Below are 18,698 nucleotides of genomic sequence, written 5' to 3'. Positions count from 1 at the left end.
TTTATGCTTACTGTTTATGACTTTGAATTTCTTAAATCGCCATAAAATAATTTTTGGTTCTTCAACATGTTTAAAAAGGCTTTGAATATGTTCATTGCTTATTATTTGACCTCTTTTAACTGAACATTAGAAATATGCTCTGAGCTGCAAGATTTCAACATTGAGCAAGATCAATGATGCAATAGCCTTAAGATTTTCTAGATGCTGTTTGCGATGAAGTGGTTTTGAATGAGACAGACATGAAACTCTAGAGTGCCACCCTACGATTTTGATTAATATAACTTGTCTTCATTCGAATTATTGGATAGAAACACTTGCCTTGACTACTTCCCGGATTAGACACCATCCAAGAACCGTATCTGCTTCTAAGAAAGGAAATAGAACATAATCAGCTTAGCAGTTCATATTCTTCCTTTCATTTGGATTAAGTGGTAGATGTCATAGTTTTTTGTATGCAGCTGTAACAATCGACAATGGGGATGATGGAATGGGCTTTTCATTGGCAGGTTTCAAAATTCAAAGTATAAACTTTATCTGAATGCATATTTTGTTTTTTCTGTAAGTTCCCGAGATTCAAATTCATTACTCTATTCCCGTGTTCTCTTGGATCTTTTTTGGTGTAAAGAAAGTTTAGGATGAGGGGAGGCTTTTCATTCCAGAGCTCGAGCAGATGGTAAGTCTCAAAGAGGCCTTAAATTAGATTTATTGTTCACGGACCAAAGAGAAGTGCTGATAGCGGGACTTGAACCTAAGCCTTACAAACGAAGAGCAATGAGCCCATCAAAACCATGCATGCTAAAGCTACAGGAAAAACCATAATAGAAGAAGAAGAATTTCCCTGGAATTACATTTCAATGCAGTGGTAATTCTTAAAATCTCTAATTTACAAATTACTCTATTCCACTTTCTTAAGCTTCCTTCTCCTCAAGATTCAAGCTCCATGATATCAGGCAAAGAACTTGGACCTTTTGATCTTGTTGATGACGTAGATCCCTCTGATCCGCCTGATGATCCCTTTGGTTTCTTTCGCCGAGATCCTCTTGTGACGTCAGGTAACTCTTGCGAAGATGAGTCACTGCCACGACTTGAATTCTGGTGCCGCCTTCCATGGCAAGATGAATCTCGACCAGGGGATTCAATCGAAAGGTTTGATGAACGGTGGCGCCTAGAATGCTTCTCGATGCCTTTTGGAGAGCCTGTAGGTGAGCCATTACCTATTGACGGTTTGCGCCTTTGCTTCTTTTGCTTCTCATTGGCAAGAGGTGGCAATGAGTCATGATTTCCTGCACGAAAATGACATTATCTCTACTTTGTTGCTGATGAAATTGAATCTGAAAGGTAAATGGAAAGAACAAAATCTGCTATTTTCAAGAGTTCAATTACTTGTCTTTATATTGAATGATTGTTAAGATCATGGTTACTGAAAAACAGAAAAGGAACAAACCTGCAGCCGAAGGCTGTTTCACCTGGGGATTACCATTTAGAGGAACTGATGAGAGCTCTGGAGCAGAATTGAACTCACTCATCTGAAGGGATTTTAAAAAACCAGGTAATTAACTAATTATCATATTTTCTAAATGAAAATAGAAAATATATGCTTGATGAATATGGTTTCTTCCTGAGCGAACAAGCTTGGTCAACACAAGAAGAACATTTTGAGTATCCACGGCCATTAACATGGTAATGTTACTTGAAAAAGGAAAAGAAAATTCTGACATCATACCCAGCTCGGCTTATTGGCAGAAGGACCATCCATACCAATATGAGCAACATGTTTTACATCTGTAGGAAGCCCAATTTGCATTTCTGGTTCCTTTTCATCTGCAAAATTGTCAATGTATTCCTACTCAACATCGTTTAGATGAGAATACTAATGCTGAAACCTCTCATTTACATTACAAAAAATGGGTTATGGAAAAATTTGGGTACTCACCAAACATATTGGAAATGTATTTTAAACCTCTTAGAAGACCCTTCATTTTTTCTGTCAATAATGGTGGATCCTTTGGCAATGTAAATATGAAATCTTCCTCCCCAAGGTAGAAGAAGGCGCTTGTTTTCTCAAAGGTGAAGTAAAAAGAAAGCAAGAATATAATCCACAGTCTGTGTTGGTACATCGCATAAAAGAAACAGAACACAAATTGCAATGAAAAATGAATATCATGTTAGAATTATAATACAAAAATGTTATTGGTGACATACATGGAAAACTGCATCAGCTGATGATGAAACAACTTTTACTTCCTCTTCAGAAATCTTGAATTCCTATCAATGCATGCCAAAGTTTTGCCAAAGGAGAAAGAGGAGGCTGAACTCCCTCAATTCTTGATTGTTTTTGCCAATCAAGGAAAAAGATCTCAAAGTATGGAAGTGAAACGATGGAGAATTTTTGTTTTGGCGGCAGGGTGAAGCTACGCGTTGTGGGGCCAATGGAGAACCAGTAGCTGACCGAATTTTCAGGTGGAAAATCCAGGGAGAGAGAGGTTAAGCTCAATATCCTTCCCAACGAGGCATTGCCTATTTTTGGGTTTGTAATTCTTTTTATAACGTTCTTTTAATGAATGCGAGGGAAAAGCGTGTTAGGGAATGAATAGCAAATTCCCAATGATTTTCCTTTGTCTTCTTTTTCTTATATTTTTGGACACTTCATTTTTTAATTATTTATATTTATATATATACATGCATACTATTAATTTTAATCCACTACAGTTAATCCAATTGAAAATGAGAATTTTTTTTTTATCAACCAAAGTTGCATCGTATAGACGTGAGAAATATGAAGATTAAATTCAGACAAAATTTATAAATATTTCTATTTCTTTTATATATATATAAATAAATATTGGTAATTTTCTTAAATTTAATAAAAGTTTTCTTGCGCTTTTCTAAATTTTTTGTTATCATTTTTAAAAAGGCTGCGTTATAAAAAATTCAAAACATTTTTTTAAAAGATAAAAAAAAAAATTTTGCATTATCAAAATAAAATAAAAAATTAATTCTTTTCTTTCTAAAAAATATTGCTATTTTCCTTCATTTTTTTTTTTTTTGAGAAGAAACACACACACAAAAAAAGAAAAAGGAACAAATTCATTCTTCTCCTCTTGTTTCTTTCTGTGAAATCTTCACTGAAAAAAATTCCCCCTAAAACGATTTAAAATTTTTCTCTTCAGATTATTTGATGGGTTTTTTTTGTTGTGTTTGAAATTTTCTTATTTTTTCTTCATTTTTTTCTAATTTTTTTAACTTCACATTTGAACAATTTTGTAATTGTTCAAATTTGGTTAATGATATTAACTATTTTGAGGTGAAGTGTTCATTTCTGAAATTAATGAATTTAGCTTGAATTTTGGAATGGATTTAGCTTGGATTTTGGCTAAATCTTAAGCACTTATGATGAAATTTACCTTATATTTTAAGTTCATACTTTTATGTATATCATTGCTCACATTGATGGCTTCGTATCAGAACCATTCAAGATGATAATGGCAGACTTCATATCAGTTTACAATCCAAGACATGCCGGATGGAAGAAAAGGAACCAATATTAGTTATCATTTTATTATCTAAACTATTATTGTTTAAACTAATCGAGTTTGAATAAACAAAATAATTTTCTTACAGAATATTAATCGAACTCAAACAATTTTAAAAAATAAATGAATATATCATAGATGTATGTTTATTCATTTATATCCGATTTATTTACATCTTTAATTAATTATATTTAAATAATATGAAGGTTTAGAAGCCGAAGCAAGATCCATCTCTTCACTATTCCACCATCGAGGCTTGTATCATCCAAACCAAAACTAGCCTGCATTAACACAATATATTTGGTAATTATTTGATTTCACCATATAAAATTGTATTTGCAATCCAAAAATTAATATTTACGATGTGAAAAATAACCATGCATGAACTTTGATTCTCTCATAACCCATTCATTGTTTATCTACCAGACTTCCATCCCTTTAAGTCATTGTCTATAACTTCTGTTAAGGGCATTTTTAAGTTTGAAAGGCAAAATAATTTTTTTCCCTTTAAAGGTTATCAGCAAAAAATTAAAAGTACACTAGCATGTCAATTCGGCCACTTCATCAACTCATTCATAAAACTTTTTTTATGTTGATTTGTCATCTTTTAAGTGGATGATCAACGTTCAGATCAACTCGATTTGTCAAGTTATTTTGATTATAAAACTGATAGTAAATAGTTTAAATTATCCCAAAATCTTTCACTTTCAATTATAAATAAGGTCACCCAAATATTATCCATACATCTCATATTCTCTTACTTATACACTTTTTGCTTCCTATTTTCTTCTTTGATCAACTTGATTTGAATGTTGTAGTATAAACATTAAGAAAACTCCCAACCTTAGATTTTAATCATTTTTTTTTTCTCTTATGATTTCAAGGTTTTACTCTTCAACTCGAAATTCGGTCCAAACAATTTTCTATCCGGAACCAGCTCAGTGGCAACCTATAATTGTTTATAGAAAGAGAAAATGTATTCAAAACACAAGTACTCTCTCCTTACCGAATATGAAAAAATTAGAAAAAAAAAATGTTATCTTTGGGCTTCATACTATCACAAGAAAGATGCATCAAGGACAACAGGTTAGCTGATTAATGAATGTTGGTATAAATTAAAGAAATCTTTCACATATATTATTGTTCAAAACATCATAGTCTAACATCTGCAATTCATGGATTATTATCAGGAAAGAGATATAGTCTAACATCCAAATGATGGCCGCCTTTAACTGTCTATCATGCACCATGCACGCACAGAGTTTGATAACATCTACTTTGAAATGCCATCTTAGACACTCATACCAAATTATTGCCGGTTGACACACGAAAAAGATATAAAAAAATATATATAAAAATAATAAAAATTATAATAAATTTAATAAAAATAAAAAAATTATGTAATGAACTGTAACGCGTAATTTTAATATAAAAAACTATACTAATACACTAAATATACAGCTGCTAATATTTCACCACACGAATATGTCTATTGAGTTACAATCTTTTTCACAAAGAAGGAGATGGAAAGTCAAGTGATCCACAAACAAACTTGAAGAAAGATTTCCATGAAGATTCAACTCAAATTAGATGCTAAAAGTTAACTAATCTAACAAGCCTAACATAAAAAAGTAACTGTTAATCAGAAACCCTTCGACGTAGTCGAAGATATAATAAAAACAAACCTATGACTGGCAAAATCAACCTGCAGACTTCCAGGAAAGGCTTAGTAAGCATTTCCCATTGTGGAGATTTGATATGCTGCATTCCTTCCAATGATAGAGTAAACACTGTACCTTCCATAGCTGAAAAGCTTTCACCTTTTGTTTTTCACTGCAACGATCAAATTAAAATCCCAAGAGTTAAATCATCCCCTTAAAGCAGTCAACTCCTTTTAAGATCCAATAAAAAATAAGCACCTTTTATATCTCAAATCACAAAAGTTTTAACCTTTTTACTCAAAAAATCAAAAACCCATTTTGAAAATCATATAAATAAAACAAGTGATCGTATCAAAAAGCTTGAACTTTTATCAGATTCATCAAAAAAATATAAAAAAAGGAGAGATCAATGCATGGAGATTTATTCCTCTTAAAACTAAAAGACAAGAGAAAAATGGAGAATTCTGAGGAATTAAAGAAGAAACAAAAGATTCTAAAGTGTGGGTTTCAGATTCTGATTCGATTAAGAGAAAGAAAAAACCTGAAGAATTTTATTTATTTATTTATTTATTTTTGTTCAGAATCGGATTCTGTTAAAGATATTGAAGACAAGACTAGAGAGAAAAATGTTTCAACTGAATTTAAGTGAGACTAAAAACGAAGTCAAGTGGAGTTGGGCTACTGTACATCTGGACGTTTCAGCGTGTACGCGTGGCTTGATCTTATTTGCTTAAATATACCATTTGCTGGGGTCCCACATAGGTCATGGGCCATGGACAAGTGTATGGGTCGGGTGCAAAATATATTAAAATAATAATTAAAAATTAAATTTAAAAAAATGATTAATCGAATTTATAAAATTTTATTCAATCAATTTTTTAAAAAATTTAATTTAAATTTAAATTAAATTTTAAAAATTTTTTAATATTATATATTATTTAAAAAATTAAGTTAAATTTGATTTAATCCAAAATATTATCACATTTAATATGAGCTAGACATATGAATTATAGTTGGGTCTTAGTTAGCGCATACGCAGCTCAAACTCCATATTCATCTATAAAATTAAAAATTATTCTGTGAAAATTTTAAATTCTATAAATGATATTAAAATATTATATTTTTAGTTATTATAATAATTTATTGAATTCTTTTAAATATATTATAATGAGATATGCCCTGCAACTCTTTAACCTCTTGGTAAAATTCCAGTGATATATAAGATTAATTTTTTAAAATAAACCTTTTGCTATATAAAAATTATGCAAAAATTATTTTTCATTTTGATATTTTGTAGTACATGACTTACAAAATGAAATTTAAATAAAAATAATTAATTAAATAGAGGAGTCATTTTATTATTGGCATGTATTGTTGTTCTAATACAGGACATATTTTTTAATAGCTGAAAAAAATAATTTTTCATAAAGTTGGTCAGCATCTTACTATGTACCATCTAATATGTAAAATGGACACTGCAAATGAAGCTAAAATGTTGCCAAGCTAAATGGCCATTGAGAAAGAAAATGAGATACAAGTAATACACGAAATAATATTTTTTATATTCGTATATATGATTTTTATTAAAATTTTAAATAATATCATTTTTCGGATATTTTTCATATATGTTTGTATTGTGGTACCATGTGATGATTAAAATTAATTGGTGTATTGGCACTATTATAAGCTAGTAACAGTTAAATGGCCTAAAACAGAAAGGAAAGAGAATAGTTTATTCTAAATTCTCTCAAGCAAAGGATAGCATCAAATTGTTTTTTTCAAGCTGAACAGAACAAAAATTCTGGCAGAAAAAGGTGGTTGTCTCACAAAACCTTGGCTGGGTATTTGATTGAATTCTTAACAAGTTTTTTGCTAGCAGCATCACCAAGATCAATGCCACAAATATCAGACAACCTGATGAGGTATAACAGCACATCAGACAGTTCTTCTCCAAGATGCTCCTTATCTGATTCCTCCCAATTTGGCAACCCTTTGTCCACCTCTCCTCTCCACTGGAAAATTTCTGATAGCTCTCCTACTTCTCCAACCTACACATCCATAATTGGGAAAAAAAAAAAAAAAAAAGAAACATTGGAAGCTTATGACATTTGCATTGGAAAGGTGCTTAATGTTAGTGCATGGTTGGAAGAAGTCAACATTCTAAATTCTAATGCAAGGTTTGGTTATGAGACATGTTAAACCAAACATGTTTCCAGTGTCTGCAATAGTGAAATGGTATGTGCCTTCGGTTGTTTCTAAGTAATGGACGAGATGAAACCAACTTTCACAATTGTTTTTGTACTTCAAGTTCAGGTAATGGCCTTACGCATGGCTCCCTAGATTGGGAAGAGAGGGGTACCTTTGTCAGGATAAAGGCTGCATTTATCAATAGTATTCAGTAGCTGAACTGGTATTTATACAAGCCTAAGAGGTTAAGAAATGAGCTCAGAGGCGGATCCCTGCTTTAAAGATTGGAAAATAAGAAAATTTGAAAGAAAATTTTCCCTTGAATATCCCTAAAATTTTCCTCTGGACATCCTTTTTGTCAACAAGATTAATAAATCCGGCAGTTTTTTATATATATTATAAGTGGCACTTCCGTAAAAAAAATTGGATCTGACACTGACTACAGATGACACAGTTCCCATAGAAAATATATAGGCTGCTGATACATAACAGAACTCGACTTCCTCAACAATGGGGGTAGGGAAAGGGAACAGGAATGGCAGAAAGGAAGATTTTCACAGTAAATATAGAGGTGCAGTCCACTTTTGTTAGTAGCTATGCACATTAACTGTGATGGGGAGATTGAAAGAGTCTGAGCATTTTGCAAAGAGCCAAAGACAGACATGGATAGACATACATGTATGAAACAGGGTTGACATAGTTTTTAGTTGGAGTCTGCTAAATGAAATTGGAGTGATAATGATGATTACCATAGCAAGGAGTAGATTCCTAGGACTGTGGTACCTCTCCCAGTCTCTGGCCCTGGCAAATTCCTCAAGCTTTTTAGATAGATCCTTCAGACTAATGTCAACCACCCTCTCTTCTGCATTCTCTTTCTCTTCTCCCATGCTTGCTTCACTTCTTTTTGCTTCTTATGGTTTAGAAGAGGGAGCTAATTTATAGCTTTCAAAGGGCGGTTCCGCACAATGTTTCTCAAGTATTTTGTAAATCATTTGCAATTTAAATTGAAAAGGAAAGGACTCATTAATGGTTGCCTCAAGTGGCAAAGAGAGTATGTTCCTTCTTTGTTGTCTGGTTCAAATCTGCTGGGAAACCCTTAACTGTTCGATAAAAATAATGAAAAAGAAATAGCCGAAAGTGGAGAAAATGCCTCATTTATGGTTGATACATGAGATTCCTCGCAGCCCCACAATGCAAAATGGCCAACTTCACACTATATGAAATTAGTAAAGAATATTTCCTTTTAATCATGTTTTATTATATCCAAAGGCAGATTGAGATTTGGCAACCAAACTCAACTCAAGGGTTTAGCATCTCTATTCTCTAAATAACCCACCAGCTTAGCCTGATTATTTCAAGAGGAAGCATATCTTCATTGCATGACTCATGAGGATAGCAGATGTACATTCATTGATCCAACTATGTGCCTTTGGTTTAGGTGTTCTGGCCTTTTCCAACAATGATCAAGCAACTTACAGAATTATAACGGAGCCCTTAAGAGCTCGCATCCAGCACATTTGGAGTTTAAATTCTAGTACTTACAATCTCATCTCTTATTCCCAGACAGAATGTGGCCTCCTTTGTACCAAAAATATTGTATCGAGGGGTATAAGTGACTAGGACATGTTTTCTATCGATCCTGAAAGCAAATTTTGTCTGCCACCAAATTCCATTGCCATATAAACCAGGCCTCATTTGTGCATAGGATTCTTGTCATAATGCACTTGGCAGCAGAATGATTATGCAATAGCAGTTGCAGCATTTTAATCGTGGGAATTGCTGATTTTCCCTAGCTATATCATCTAATTGATGATCACCCTAGAGAAGAATTAGTTTAATCAAAATTTTAAACTGAAAATAGGTCTATACTTCTTTGTCGGTTCATCCCCCTAAGCCAATCAAAGGAAGAAAAATGCTTCTTTTCTTATAGATGCTTTCTCATTGCAACTGAAAACTGCATCATCATCCATACATGCCCCTTTACCGATTTCCTGTCTGCAATCGATTGCAAAGTTTTCAAAAGTTAGAGACTTGGTGGCCTGCATTTCTTAGATGGGATGATGAAAAATATAGCTGGAATCTTTCTAGGACCCTTCTAGCACATAATCATATAACATTCAAAGGTTTCAATGCGAATATTTGAAAATTCTCAAGGCTTTTTTGCTCACATTCTCGTCTGATCATTGGGTTTAAAACATCTAAAAGACCAGTGCTATTCTGATGCAACTATGAAAATTTTGTCTAGCTTCAGAGAACATTAACTTTATATTGGAAGCAACTAAGCAAGTCAAGATTACTAAAAGAAGAACGTCAAATAACACAAGTTCTAAAATAAACCGGACAGAAGGGCCTAACTGTAACCCCTAATCCCTCCTTGGATATTATAGAGATTTAAATCCATACTTAACAGATTTTTTTTTTAGATAAAATCGTAAAACTGGATCAAAATAGATAATACCTAGTTGAAAGCTAAATGCTACATCCGGTGAACGAAAACTAAGTATTACAAATGAGAGTCACCTCGAAAACCCCAACATTCGTCAAGTTTTAACTGAAAATAGACAACACAAGTAAAAGATAAAAATTAGATAAATTCTCTTAAGATAAGATAAGAAGAAACCGACTCATGATTATGTGGTGAAATGCTGAGTTATTTACATCAAACTGATTCATTCGGGAATCTTATGCCATATATGATTTAATCTCGTTCCTCCTTTCATGTTAGTTTTCAGGCATCTAAAGGTGAATATCTGGTTTGCAACTTGTTAATATTTGCTTGTTTCGATCACTCATAGATTCTGATAATTAGATAGCGTGGGATTTTACGTATTCTTTGATTACCAAACTCCATTACATGATGGAAAGCTGTCACATCACAGCTTAGTTAAAAAACTGTCGGCAAGATTCAAAGTTCTTCAATTAGAGTATAAAGATTAGCCAGGGTCAAGTTTAAGTCCATCTTCGTTATGAAATTTAATCTTTTTCAATTATTCCAACCCAGAATCTGATTCTTTTTAGTGCTTGGTCAAACTAAACTATATGAAAGTAAAGAAGGGACCTTCTGCCATTTGAAGTTAGAGTTCGTTTTTATACACTAACAATAAAATTTTTTAATTTTATAAGCGAGATTAAGAGCTGATCACATGTTTCTTTGCTTTATACCTAAAAGGTATATATACCCTACTAATCTTTTACAGTAGAATTTAAAAACTTTATTATTGACGTGATAATTTCTTTTGAAGTTATTAAGTAACCTATCTAATAAGGTTTTTGTGCTCTCAATTCAGTGCCTTAGAATCCAATTATTGGAATCAGATAAGAAAGTCTATTTTCTGATAGTATGGATTCATGGCAAGGATAACTCAGTAGATGAATTTTAAAATGATTGTTCCAGTGAATATTGTGCTTAACTCCCTGATCACTCACAAATTGATTTATATATTGTGAGTGGGAACATAGTCAAAGCAAAATGAAATAAACAAATCAAAAGAAGAAACAAATCACATCCTCTGAACTTTACAACTGGTTTTATTCTTATAGAATGCAGTAACAAAACCTGATCTTCAAATTGAAAAACACTATTTTAAGTTACAAAATTTCCATTCTTGTGTTTGTTTAGACTTAGGTAGTTCCTTATCATAAAAGAAGTTTGTTTACCGGGAAATATGGTGTGGCAGCTGTGTCTACGGATTTCCCTGACTGACTGGATCCTAAATTCTTATTTGATGAGGGCAGGCTGACTTCCAACTAGACTTAGCCATTTATGTTGTGTAAAATACTGATAATTCATATATTTATATTGTGTTTTACACAAAAATTATATGTCACAATTAGTGTCGACATAAACAACACGAAATACATGTTTTGATTTTTATTAAACCCATATATGATTTTTGCTAAAATTTAAATCCTATCATCTTCATATTATTTTTTTTTAATTGTTTTTGAGTTGTGTTTTGAATTGTCAGCCCTACCTCCAACATGCTACTATACATAAGAAATGCAGGTTGCATTGGCGGTGGTAGGTCTGGAGCCATGTTTATGGATGCTACTATACATAAGAAGTCCGAACCCATGGTAAGTTTTTTTGCTGCATGTTCTTGAACACATAATAACCGTATTTGGTTGCTTCTCATTATTTCACCTTTTGAGTTGCTCCTGAGGGTTGGGTCGATCAGATTTTCAGCTGTTCCTTCTTTCTGAACTTTCCATGGCTTTTAGTTGATGAATTGAGCATTAAAATATATCTTGTTCGAAAGGAGGTCAGGCCTTATGATCAAGAAGGAGTGACAGAAGCAAACATAAGTAGCTTGGAAGGTTCAACTGTTTTTCTTGCCTCTCACATCTCCAGAAGTAGATCACCAAAACTGAAGACATCCAACCCGGAGCCATATAGCCACTACATATGTAACAGCTTAAGAAAGAACAAATTCAATTGATTACTAGTATTCCAACGGCACATATCAATCTTGATTAGCGTGAAGTATAACGAATAGTGTGATAGTTGTACTTACTAAGTTCCCACAGTTCTACAAGTATTGCCTTAAATCTGATTCAGGGCAAAAGGTCTTGCCATGCCAAAATCTGAAATTTTCGGGTTCATTTCTTCATCAAGCAAGATATTGCTTGCTTCGAGATCACGATGGATCATCCTGAGTAGATAATCTTCACGAAGATAATAAAGAATCCCTCGAGCAATGCTACATATGATTTGTAACACATTTCCCAATTTATTGGCCAGGCTTAATTGAATCTGCACAATCATCCAAGCTAAGATGTCATTCTGATAAACTTATTAGTACAAATGCATGTGGTATAAGTTGTACCAAATATAAATTGAGCCAGGCTTCCATTGCTAACAAATTCATAAACATGGATCCTTTGCCCCATCCTGGCAAAATCCCAGTCCTGTGTTGAAGCTTAGCTACTGGAAAAATCTCACCCTGGAATTCTGAGTTCGTCTCGAGAAGAATGCCTAGATAGTCTCTTCACAGCAATTTCTTGTCCATTTAGATGCTTTCCCTGCAGGTGTGACAGAGTAAACATAGATCAGGACAGCATGATATGATGAAAGCAATCTCAATTCTCCACTGTTTGTAGTGAATAATTACCTCACGAGAATTAATATTATCTCTATTATTGTTTTTCAGAAAATAATCACATCCCTTATCCAAATAAATATTAAAGTGGTGGAAAACTAAATTGAAATTCTTTATTTTCCAGCCAGAGATCACGAACCACCAAATGGATTTCATTAGTTTGGTGACTGATTATTTTATTGAACAACAGCTTTTCCCTACTCTCTATATTACTAATTTGAAATTTGTTGCAAGGTTTTTTCTCAAGGTGAAAGTGGTTGAAGCATCTAGGCCTAAAGGTTGTGTAGCAGAACAAACTATTGTTCTATGAGATGTCAGCCTGTTAACAATTTAGAGTTGGATTTTACGTATTATAATTTTAATTATCTGCTTAGTCTATAAATTTGGATCAATTTAAACTAAGTTTTGAACATGAGTTTTCAAATTCGGATTTGATGTTACTTGATTCAAAATTTTATGTTTTTAATAAAATTTATTTTTATTTAATTTTAATTTTAAATTTATTTAAAATAATAATAGTTTTATATTTTACAATTTTTAAATATTCTAATATATATTTTCAAAAAAATTTAGATCTCTTGAGCCAGATGGGCCGGATCAGGCCCTGGACTGAACTATTAAATACTGACTGAGCCTGGGATATACACGTCTCCCCAAAAGAAAAAAACAAAAAACACCAATACAAGCAAAATTTGGCGAAGCCCATTGTCACCAAAAGAATGGATAGATCGAACGGTTATAAAAAGCCTAAAAGTGCCGTATAAAAGATCGAACGGTTATAAACAGCCTACAAAGTACCATATAATAAAACCCTAATTCTGAAACTCTCCACCATTCCCTCGTCCGCCTCTTCCATCTCTCCCTCGTTTAGCCTCCAACTCTCTCACATACTCACCGCAAAAATGGTGAGTTTTTCTTCTATATTTAAACGCCACTGTTCGCTCTCTTCAATCTTATATCTGTTTTTTTATTTTCTTTTCATTTTGTTTTACTTTTTGTAGCCGTTCAAGAGGTACGTTGAGATCGGGAGAGTGGCTCTAGTTAACTACGGGAAAGACTACGGCAAGCTCGTTGTCATCGTCGATGTTATTGACCAAAACAGAGTATGTTATTATCTTTATTCTTTTCAGTTTTAGTATCGGTCATTTGTGATAGAAAATTTGATTTTTATGCATTTATTTGATTTATAGTGATGAAAAGGCAATATGGTATGTGGGTGAATTGGTTTTTACTTTACTAGATTTTGGTTGTTTTTTTCCTAATATGATTGATTTGAAAATGGGATCTTTGCGTTTTCCCCTTTAGTTAATCTATAATGAAACCACTTATCAACCAGCTAACTTCAATGGAGAAATGAGTCTGAATTCTGTTGTTTTTGACATTTTAATCATGAAGTTATGGAGTTTCTGTTTAATCCTCTGTTGCTCAGACTTGGGAATGAAGTGTCAATATTTATGTGTCCAGACCTGTTTGCGATCAATTTTTTTTTTTTTTTTAGGATTTTCCTTGTATTTGGAGGTCAGGACGCTAAACATATGGCCACTTACTATCAGGAAATGAAGATTTGGAGAATATGCCAACACGTTATAGATTAGGCCCATGTGTGTTATTGTATTTTTTTTCTTGTCATTTGTTGACCTGTTGTTGCTATTTGGCTTGATTGTTGTGGTACTGGGTATATGTGTAACGTAGGACAATGTTGAGTTAGTAAATGTGTTCAATGTGGATTTTAGTCGTGAATGTAGTTGAAGATGGATATGCGATATGTGCAGAAGTTTTTGTAGAAATTGAATGAAACTTTTGCTTGTGTCTTGGCATCGCAGGCTCTAGTTGATGCCCCCGATATGGTTAGGGGCCAAATGAACTTCAAGAGGCTTACATTGACTGATATCAAAATTGACATTCCTCGTGTTCCTAAGAAGAAGACATTGATTGAAGCAATGGACAAAGCTGGTACGAAAATAATTCTTACTGACATTGAAATGTTGTTTCTCTATGTTATATTTTTCTTATTGTTTTTACCTGATGGCAGATGTTAAGAACAAGTGGGAGAATAGTTCATGGGGTAAAAAGCTGATTGTCCAGAAGAGGAGAGCATCACTTAATGACTTTGATCGTTTCAAGATTATGTTGGCTAAGATCAAGGTCAGTTTTTGGTACCACTGATGTGTCTAGTGTTTACTTGTTTTATATTAGTTGATTTTATCAACATCTAAAGGCATTCCTAAGACACCCAAGCTAACAGGATATAATATGATTTTGCAGAGGGCTGGAGTCGTCAGGCAAGAGCTTGCTAAGCTGAAAAAGGAGAATGCATCTTGAAGTGATACTGAAATATGTGGCTTTTTGGTAGTTTTGTCATCAATATTCTGCAATTTGTTCTTTCGGAATGTTCCATTTGTGTTTTGTCTATTTAGAAAGGATTAAGATCTGTTGAGGGTACTTTCTTTGCTATATGGCAGATTATGTAGTGAGTTTATTGCAAGAAATTCCTTGTCAAATATGGTGGCTTGCTGCAGTTTCTGTTTTCAAATTTCTGGTATTTATATTAGCTGCGTGAGGTACTTGCCTCTTTCTTGGCTGTACATCTGTTCATCATTTGATGGAAGCAAATGCTTGTTTCCATCACCAACAATGCCACTGCTAAAGCGTCCCGAGGTATGCCGGGATGACATTGTGTTTAACCAATGTCATTCATTCTCGAGCCCAAAAAAATTCCTTTATCATTCAAAGAATTTGGAAAGGGTAATATGTAGACAACTTATTATGTTGATAATTCTTTTTACCCTTTTTTGCTGCAAAAACAATGGCACCTTATGGGTTGTGGATCAGCTGTCATAAAGGCATTTAGTCTTTTTGTTCGTGCATCATTGTACCATATCGGAATCTGGTCCAAGAAAAGGTTGTGACAATTACAACAATTACAAATAAATTGACCGGTTACAATTTTAGTGACAGGCTTCTTATTAATTGGTTGTGACTGAAATTCAGATTTTCGTTTAAGATTCTGAATATACAAGTATGAAATTGATGCATACCAATCATCACTCATCCGATGTCCAACATTGTCACTCTCGACGCTCTTGAAGTAAGACATGGATTTCTCATCTCTCTTTTAACTGGTCCAATCAATTGTATATAATAAGATACGTGCTAGAGGTTGGAGGAATAGTTTGCACAAAACTAAACTATCATATGACTTTCTCTTTAATAAAATTACTTAATTAATTTTTGATAAATTACTCTTTAACATCACTTATTTTTAGTTTTTAAAAATATATATCTAAAAGATTTATAGACTTTTTGAAAATGTATATTCAGAAAGTTTAATAGTCTTCCTGATTTAGTTTTTTGGAAGGTTTTTAGAATATATATTTTCATAAAGTATTTGAACTTTTTGTATATGAACTTTTAAAATGTCTTTAAATTTTTTCAAAATGCACATTCAGAAGGCTTGTAAATTTTAATTTTAAAACTCTAAATTTTAAACCTTAAATATTATTATCAAATCTTAAACCATTTTATTATATGTAAAATTATTAAATTATTGAATTGTTTTGAATAGATTAATTGAGTTTTTAATATTTTATCACAAACTAAAAGTTACACGAATGGGTGGTCACATGTGTGTATTATATGATGAAAAGTAGATGTTAAACATATATAAATATATAAAAAAATGTTTTTAACATTTCAAAGTAAAAAACTATATACAAATATATACGTCACACATGCGTAAACCTAAAACTACATGTCTTAATCTTTTATACTCTTGTTTTTCAAATAAACACGTTGAGATTGAGATTAGGGGTGTAATCGAATCGAGTCGAGTCGATATAGTGAGAAGTTTGAGTTCCACTCATAACTCAAGGTTCGATATTTGGTTTGAACTCGATTGAATTTTATTTTTTAAGCTCAAACTCAATTCGTGATCGAATTCGAGTTACTCCAACTCGCTCGATTAAGTTCGATTAATATGTAAAAATAAATTCGATTTGTATATTCGATAAAAATTTGATTATTTATGCTCGAACTCAAATTTTAACTCAGTCGAAATATTTTATTAATTAAAATAATAAAAATATATTTAAATATAAAAATTTGATTAGACTCACGAGTTACTCGAATTAGATATAAAAATACTGAAATTTGATTCGATCGATAAATCAAATTACTCAAACTCAAGTTCGACTCGATAATAATTGAATCAAATTTAAATTTTTTTTAAATCAAATTTAAATAACTTACAAATATTAACGTATCATTTACATTTATGAGTTTACGGTAAAGACTGCGCTGTCGGTGCTGGTGTTAATATGGGTGGGGAGAATGTAGACGTGAGTAGTACTGCTGTAGGTGGTGGTCTTGTCGATGCAGGGGGTGAAGAGTGAGCAGGCGCATGTGTTCTATACTGACTGCTATTGATAGTTGGTCTAGAGTCTAGACTGATTGTTACTGGCCACTCTTGAGGATCCGTACAGGTGGTTACGTACAGTAAAAAAAGCTCATTTCCATATTGTTTGGTCCTAATCTAATCCACTGATGATAATACTATTAATAAACGACATTGTTCTTGATATGCGACCCTATAAATTGAATAAGGTAATAACTATCAATAATACATAATTAAACATAATAATAATAAATAAATTGATTAGTTACAATTTCACTAATAAATTTTTTATTGATTGACAACGATTAAAATCTAAATTTTTACTTAAAATTTTAAATATGCGATTGTAAAATTAATACATATCAAGCATCATAATCTATTAAATACTCACTTAGATGTCTAACATCATCGTCATCAATGCTTTTTCAGGCAAGACATACACACCCATCTCTCCCATAATTGAGTTAAAAAGTTGTATGCACCTAGATACATGCTAGATGATAAATTTTAGTATGCTTAAGACAAGGTTAGATAGATTAGAGAAATGATTTGTATAAAATTGAATTGTTTAATGATAATCTTGTATTTCAAACACCTAAAAAGAAACTAATCTCATATAATGGGTACTGCTATCGTTGTTTCGCATAAAGTTCTTAGCACACCTTGGTTGATCACAAGTCATCCAATTGCTCATGTAATTGTTGCAATTTATCAACATACACATGAAGCCACCAACGTAAAGGATGAGGTTGAGCATTAAAATATTTCAATACAGCTCTAGGACCTAGCAAAGAAAATGTTCATAAATTCATGTCTAAGTCAAATATATGAAGCTTCGTTATTCACATTTTTTTGATAAAATAAAAGAAGAAATTAGAACAATATTAAATAATTATTCTTATAAACATACCTAAAGAAAAGCATCATATAACCAACAATTTGATAAACATCAGACTTGCTAGCTTCACCAAACTGCTTATATAGATATGTCAGGTGACTTGTCCCCCAAGCATATCTACCAATCTAGTAAGATTGCTCAAGAGGACAAATACACGATTAATACTTTATCTTCTCTCTTGTCAACAAATAACTTGCACTTTAGGAGATGGAGTAAGAAAGTCTTGCTTACACACTTTACATCTCAATCAGAAGTTGCATCTTTCGTATAACCAAAATGATCTTGCAATTATTGTAATCTGAATGCTGCACCATAAAATAATTTGGTCTCATTGGTTGCCTTAACTTTTGACACTCTAAGAAGTTGCACTAGCATTGTGTTCACCTTAGCGATCGTCACATGACTTTTTATGAGAAATCATGGTTCCCTTGATAGGTATGTTGATAATGACTAACATGTCATATAATGTAATTGTCATCTTATAGAATGGTAAGTAAAAAGTATTCATCTCAAACTGTCACCTTTCAACAAAGATAGATACTATTGTAATGTTAGATATACGATAGGTGCAATCGATCAATTATTGCAACTAAAACTAAACAAAATATTCACGGATATACTAGTGGGAGCATCTAGAGGTCATTGTTATAACTTTGCCTTATGGTTGATGGATTTCAACATAGCTCGCTTCTATATTAACAATAATAAATATAATCTAGCTATTAACTTTATAAACATTAAGTAATGAAAATAAATTATAAGTATCATCGTGATTGAATTTATTATTTATCCATTTCATATGCTTGCTAAAACATGAGTCTTGAAGCTCTTAAAGACGAAAGTATCAGCCAACCAAAAATAAGCTCAGCCAACTCGTTCACATTTTTACCTCTACCATCATACTACTGAATGGGTGGTTTATTCTCA

At 32.4% G+C, this 18,698-nt stretch overlaps 3 protein-coding genes and 1 long non-coding RNA gene across 5 annotated transcripts; 2 read left to right on the top strand and 2 right to left on the bottom strand.

Annotated features, from left to right (window-relative positions):
• Nucleotides 1-128: 128 nt before the first annotated feature.
• Nucleotides 129-2,338, bottom strand: LOC111279223 (uncharacterized). The gene is made up of 5 exons (XM_089756239.1): nt 2,203-2,338; nt 1,934-2,103; nt 1,724-1,821; nt 1,445-1,526; nt 129-1,283 (listed from the first exon to the last, which is right to left on the bottom strand). The coding sequence occupies exons 1-5, from the start codon at nt 2,214-2,216 to the stop codon at nt 925-927; spliced, it is 723 nt and encodes a 240-aa protein (XP_089612365.1). The 5' UTR covers nt 2,217-2,338; the 3' UTR covers nt 129-924.
• On the top strand, nt 1,201-2,699 carry LOC149510836 (uncharacterized). The gene is made up of 3 exons (XR_016334610.1): nt 1,201-1,338; nt 1,432-1,549; nt 2,253-2,699. It is a non-coding gene; the product is annotated as an uncharacterized LOC149510836 (long non-coding RNA).
• Nucleotides 2,700-5,002: 2,303 nt separating this feature from the next.
• Nucleotides 5,003-8,539, bottom strand: LOC111280017 (uncharacterized). 2 transcript variants are annotated; one of them, XM_089756240.1, is made up of 3 exons: nt 8,131-8,539; nt 7,027-7,242; nt 5,003-5,366 (listed from the first exon to the last, which is right to left on the bottom strand). In XM_089756240.1, the coding sequence occupies exons 1-3, from the start codon at nt 8,266-8,268 to the stop codon at nt 5,364-5,366; spliced, it is 357 nt and encodes a 118-aa protein (XP_089612366.1). In that variant the 5' UTR covers nt 8,269-8,539; the 3' UTR covers nt 5,003-5,363. The 2 variants fall into 2 exon arrangements, with proteins under 2 accessions (XP_089612366.1, XP_022722899.1); XM_022867164.2 differs by lacking the exon at nt 5,003-5,366 and having other exon boundaries at nt 6,909-7,242; nt 8,131-8,528.
• A 4,705-nt stretch (nt 8,540-13,244) lies between these two features.
• On the top strand, nt 13,245-15,065 carry LOC111279273 (large ribosomal subunit protein eL14z-like). Its single transcript, XM_022866266.2, has 5 exons — nt 13,245-13,385; nt 13,482-13,583; nt 14,304-14,433; nt 14,513-14,625; nt 14,746-15,065. The coding sequence occupies exons 1-5, from the start codon at nt 13,383-13,385 to the stop codon at nt 14,800-14,802; spliced, it is 405 nt and encodes a 134-aa protein (XP_022722001.1). The 5' UTR covers nt 13,245-13,382; the 3' UTR covers nt 14,803-15,065.
• The last annotated feature ends 3,633 nt before the right edge of the window (nt 15,066-18,698 follow it).

Source organism: Durio zibethinus, chromosome 27 (genome assembly GCF_047325235.1).
Source record: "Durio zibethinus cultivar Kanyao isolate XHJ-2024 chromosome 27, ASM4732523v1, whole genome shotgun sequence".
NCBI classification, from domain to species: Eukaryota; Viridiplantae; Streptophyta; class Magnoliopsida; order Malvales; family Malvaceae; genus Durio; species Durio zibethinus.
This window is presented reverse-complemented; position numbering and strand designations above follow the sequence as displayed.